Raw genomic sequence first — 6,049 nt, 5'->3', positions numbered from 1 at the left:
CTATCCACTTCTTTTTCTCGTTTGAATTATTTTGCTACAAATAGCTTTCCCGCCTGCCTAACTGGCCTTCTTGACATAAATGAGAAATGACTCTTTAAACGAAGTTAAATCTTTGGAATAATTTATGTTTCATATATCAGCGTCAAGATATTATCGATTGTAAGTTCTTATACTTATCGATTATAAATACTTATAATATATGTATAACATGATGCATGTTTTATCCTTATTATAAGGATATTTTACGTATATAAATATACAAAACATTAACATTCTTTTTTGAAATAATTTTGTGATTTTCAGTAAAGAGGTCGAATCAATTTAATAAAGGACGTCTGATAAAGACAGTATCCAGAATATAATTTGCCGCTGATAAAAATGCAGCACGCGATCAAAATCTATCTAATATTCTATTCGTTTCTTTGAACAATTTGATTTGCATAGACAGTTATTTCAGATGTTAATCAATGTTCTATTCTTAAACTCAGAACAAAAAGCGTACTGTCGCATAGGATTGCCTTTAGTTAATATTTATACAAGTTATAGTGGCCCGCCAGCAGTAGGTTTTTGATCGAAAATCTTAAAGGTGCTCTACTTTTTCCGATTAATCGAGGTTTTGAAGGAAGATCGATAATGGCCTTCAAAATACCGACTGTAATCGTATGACATTATGTATCGCTTGCTATTCCTAGAAGTCTCTGTAATAATAATAGGAATAACGAGATCGATTGCCGAATTCACCTCGAGCCAGCCATTTCATGGACATCATATTCTCGAACAACAAAATACAAATTTTACAAAAATAAAGTATGTTAAATTAATCCTTCAATAATTTTATTTATCAAATCTTTCGTTTTATCAATAACAAATAATCAGGTGCACAGATTAGTTCTATAATAAAATCATGTGCGATAATGAATTGATTTAAGCGACAGAGAGCTTTACCGATTAGAAGAGGTTGCAAAGGTTGATAGTGCAGCGCGAACGTCACCGGGTAACCCTTGCTTGAGTCCTGGGATAAGACCGTCGCCAAAGCAAGACCCTGATGAAAGCTGGGACTTTTGGGCAGAGCACCACCCAGAGATGGGCCAATTCCACCCACGTGAACCATCGCGCAATATTATGTTCAATACTGATTTTACACTCGCACCTTATTCATTAGTAAATCTCTTCATATGCTTGAACTTGGGTAGCACACGTTTTGCTATTTACGTATCGTCTCAATAACTACTTACAACAATTTGCAACACTTTGGACACACTCCTGTTAAAATCGCGATTAATAATATTCTATGATTTCGTTTTCAATACGGCGTCAAATCACAGCATTTTATTTATAAAATATCAATAATTTCTTTTAAATATTATTGCAGTAAACCTGTATTATTTCAAAATTGTTTAACAATAGAAATATCGTTTCTTACTCATTAAAAGGATCAAGAGAATAAATTATTATAAAAATAAAGAAAACGATAAAAAGCTAAATATTTCATCAATATAAAGAATGTAATTATTGAAAAATTAACAAAATTTAGAATCTTATCTTTTACATCAAAAATGTATTATGTCTAAAAAATAAAACTAGTTAATAATGATTTTTCGGTATTTTTAGTGTTAACTGAATGTTCGATTGTCGAAAGAGTTCTTTATCTAACTGATGTCCGCGCGTTTCTGCCAAAGTAGATTAACTTTAACTTTTAAACTTAGTTTAACTTACTTTTTATTTTTTGCTAGTTTTTTTAAATTAGAAAAAGATGAAAAGTCAGTTAAACCGAGAGTAAAGTTAATCTACGTCGATAGGAACAGGCCCAGTTTCATCAATGTAACTTTAATCTCGGTTCAATTTACTGTTTATCTTTCTCTAATTCTTAGAATTAGAAAAAGGTAAAGAGTAAATAGAATCGAAATTAAAGTTTAGTTTTTACATTAATGGAACCAGATCTAAATAGAAAACTAAACATATTAGAAAGTTATATACGATAATAATTTTCTTTTAATTTTAGTAGCAATATTTGAATATCAAACGTGTAGAAATGCCGGCAAAATATGTATAACTTTTCTAAATTATATAACTATTCTGTATTGTATACACAACATATGTATTTAAAAAATATTATATATATAAAAAAAACATTAATTTTTAATTATTGTTTTGTTTTAATTATTAAGTAACATTAAGTTGACTTATTCAGATTTGCCAATTAATATGTTCCCGGATTTATAGATTTAACCTACTCGGACGGAAACCAATTTCCGGAGAATGTTTTTATTATGTAATTCACAATCATCCGCCAATTTACTCGACGAAATGCGACGCATAACTTTATTAAGCCACGGCGATTGTCGGCCTTCGATAAGTCACTTTTACCGGCTTCCCACGTTATTTTCCGCATAGATCCGGCTACGAAGGAAACGCGCGTGGTTTTACGTGTTTTGCCAAACCATGCAGAAACGTAACTGTACTTTGATGCAAAGCAACACGAATCGTTTGTTACAGCACAGTTGCGAGAATATTTTCGCACAAAGCGAATTTTAGCGTAAGCAATATAATATTAACTATTGTATACATAAATTTTACAAGTATACAAATTAATACGTGCTAAATTATGCGTGGAATTTATTACGAATGTTGTTTTCCGCAAATTAACAAATTCAATTAACTTCTTGTCCCTATAATATACAAGTATATTTAATATTATCAGTATTTCCATAATATATACATCAATAACATAACGATTACCAACATTTTATTCAAGTTATTTAAGTATTCAATATAATTCTGCAAAGATGAATCATTTAACTGCTATTAATAATTCTATTGAACTTTCAGTTTATTATTTCTTGCAAAGTGTACCTCAATTAAATTCGGTTTCTCAAAATTATACAAAATATCTATATATAAAAATTTTATCTTCATATTCAGTTCAATTCTACTTCAATTCCATTGCAATTCCACATATCTTAATTGTTTTTGCGTATAATGTATAAGTATCAAAGATAAATATTTAAATAAATGTTAATATTTAATCTCTTATTCAAATTTTTACACCATTTATCACTAAATTCGAAACATTGTTTATAAATTATATAACTCACCAAATCTTTGAGAATTCCTCCGAGCTTAAAATTCACTAAACTTCATTTCCTCAATTGGGAAACTTTTAAATCAGAAGACTCACCAATTTTCGATCGGAAGCGTTTTAACTAAAAGAATTCACTAACTCTTCTAATAGGAAAATTTTAACTTTTCAACTCATCCATTGGTTTAAACATTTTCTCCACCCCTCTGTTGAATATCTGCTATCCTTTTTTAACCGATCATAAAGTATCGATATCACCAAGCGATAATTTTTATTAATTATTTCCGATATATTTTACGACATTTCATTCGAAATAATCCACTTATGCTAGACTCAACAAGAACTTCGAAGTCCTCCGTAAGCTTCGAGAGCTGGACGCGCCCGTTTTTATAACCGGGTTTTTTCTGAACGGATTCACGATAACAACCTCGCTGACACACCACCGGAATCCATCCGCCGTTAATTTCCGTCGTTGTTTTAACGCTCGCAACAATCTGTTGCTTCGTTCGTGTCAATCGATCGGCCGGGGAAAGCAAGGCTCTTCTCGACCTTTCTCTCGGGGTGTCGCGCTGCGAAGCCACCCCTATGAAACACCGGCAAGCACTAGCGGCGCGTCCTCACGGCTCGCGGGTCCCCGGAACCCGGTGACCGCGTTCGTGAGGGGCGGGAGGCGACGAGAAGAGGGGAACAGGCTGGCGGGTGAGATTCGCCTAAGTGGCACCAGGTTCAACGAACTCGAGGGTCCTCGCCGGGATCTCGTGGGTCATCTCTCGATCGGTCACGAGGTCGATACAACCCCCCTCGCCGAGATTCTGGGCAGGTAGAGCCGCGATCAGGTGGGGTTCTCCGCGAGGGTGCCGCGCGGATGTTCGGGCGCTGGTCTCGGAGCTGCTGGAAGAGAAGGATCAGAAAGGGATGGTCGAAACGAAGGCGTGGGATGAAAAGGGGGGGGGGAAGAGGGGGTGGAACCTGACTGTTTACGTTGGGAAAACGGGGAATCATGAATCCGGAGCGCTTGCGCGACCCTCGTTGCACGCAATCGATAGACTCTGACGTAGGAGGTAGTCTCGCAACCTCGATTGACCGGCATTACATTGGGAAAGGGCAGGCGGACCAATTTGTCGCCGCCCTTCTTTCTTTTCCTTCCCTCTCCTATTCTGTCTGTTATTCTTTTTCGCTTCTTATCCACTTTTCACGCAACTCCGTTGTGCGTTTCTCACCCTATACCGCGCACTCGATCTCTATCCTGATCTAATTATTCGATTATGATATCGGAATGTTATGTGAACTAGGTTCTTGTATGATTTCTTTATATTACTTGATCAAGTCGATGTTATAATAGATGTTTTGCGATTGCTGCGAATGGCTTGCAGCAATGGCAAAACAAGTTTGATATATATATGTAAACACGTTCGAGATATGACATACTTACTTCTCATTTTTATGACAATGTGAATCATCAATGATACAAGTGTGAGAAAGATCGCTAATATTATTTTACTTGATCTAACAGGAATGGTAGTTATCACGTGGGATTAATGGTACTATCGTATTGTAAAAAGAATTATATTCCTGATTGAATGACTCACCGGACAACAGCGGCAATTTCTGCAGTTCCCGATTTTTCGATATGTTGAACCTTGAGCTGCTTTGCCGTTTATCCTTTTTGATTACAGGTCCACCAGGTTGATACTTGATTTTATTGATGAGCGTAGGCGGAGGCGGTGCGTTGCCCACAGGAGGTCCTCCGGTCACCTTGTTTGCCTGTAGCAGATAAAAGATATTAAAAATAAATATAAAACTTGTAGATGATAATTAATGGATGAACAAACATTTTAGTAGCTACAGTAAAGTTCAGATAAAAAGGAACTTTTTATTATTCCGATTATAAATAAATATAGAAATTTTTTTAAAGCCAATTATATTATTTCTGATTATATTTATCATAGAATTTTTTTATAATTTTTATAAATCCGCCTTTGTAATTTTCTTTACAAATATAATAAATTTCTAATATACAATAATGTCCAATCTCCATTTTCAATTGAATTAAGAAATTATAATGTAAATTAAATTTAAATAGGAGTATGTGATTAACGTGCTTAATCTAATTACTTATCTTCGCATTTTAATTTGACTCGTTTTACAGGTGAAATACCGATCATTCGTTCATTGATCGGATTAATATTACATAAATGGAACGCGAGGAAGCGACATGAACAATCCGCGATCTATGGCACATCTATGCGTACAAAAACTAAAGGTGATATCTTTATCTCTTCGTCAGGATTGAAAATACAGGATGTCCATACGTGTCATGTTCTAAACAGTTCTTTTCGATTAATTAATTTTTTCAAACAGAAATGTCACAGCTCAAATAATTTTTCAAACATAATCAATTAGAAATGAGGACTTTTTCACAAATTAAATTTTTCAGATTCTTAACATTTAAGATTTTTAATTAAATAAATCTTTAAATAAAGTAAATGTCTAATTTTTTGAGATATTCAATACTTAATACTGAAAAATAGAAATGAAAGAACGCTCATTGAAGCATATATATATTTTAAATTTTTTAACATAAATTTAAACAATAATTTATTTAAATAACAAATCAAAGGACTCTTTCCATACAAACCAAATAATAATAAGTAACGGGCAAAGTAAGAGTCGACACATTTCTTTGAAATTAACGGAAGAATATATTACAATTTTTTTAATTTATCTTTTTTATCAACTAGAGCTTTGCCAAGATATTTTTAATATATTTGACTGTTCAATCGTACGGAAATAATGTCGAACTCTACATCAAGACTCACCCGAACTGTGAATGTTTTGAATATGCGATCATTTGCGACAATTGATTTTATTTTGCGATTTTTTCGTTAATGTCTGAAGAGGGCTCAATCCGGTAGCCGAAACTTGTAACTTGTATATTTTCTTAATTTTGATTCTATTTTTTGTGTCATG

At 33.6% G+C, this 6,049-nt stretch overlaps 1 protein-coding gene across 3 annotated transcripts in view; it reads right to left on the bottom strand.

Annotated features, from left to right (window-relative positions):
• The window catches only part of LOC108745580 (serine/threonine-protein phosphatase 2A 56 kDa regulatory subunit gamma isoform-like), a 25,839-nt gene that overhangs the window by 3,859 nt on the left and 15,931 nt on the right, over positions 1-6,049 (bottom strand). For 2 of the 3 annotated variants that reach the window (XM_018481809.1, XM_018481808.1), the window contains exon 3: positions 4,669-4,843. In XM_018481809.1, the coding sequence (XP_018337311.1) occupies positions 4,669-4,843 (175 nt within the window). Of the gene's footprint in view, positions 1-945; positions 1,228-4,668; positions 4,844-6,049 lie in introns of those variants that run through there. The other variant, XM_018481810.1, reaches the window with a different exon arrangement.

Source organism: Trachymyrmex septentrionalis, unplaced genomic scaffold, assembly GCF_001594115.1.
Source record: "Trachymyrmex septentrionalis isolate Tsep2-gDNA-1 unplaced genomic scaffold, Tsep1.0 scaffold14, whole genome shotgun sequence".
Taxonomy (NCBI): domain Eukaryota; kingdom Metazoa; phylum Arthropoda; class Insecta; order Hymenoptera; family Formicidae; genus Trachymyrmex; species Trachymyrmex septentrionalis.
This window is presented reverse-complemented; position numbering and strand designations above follow the sequence as displayed.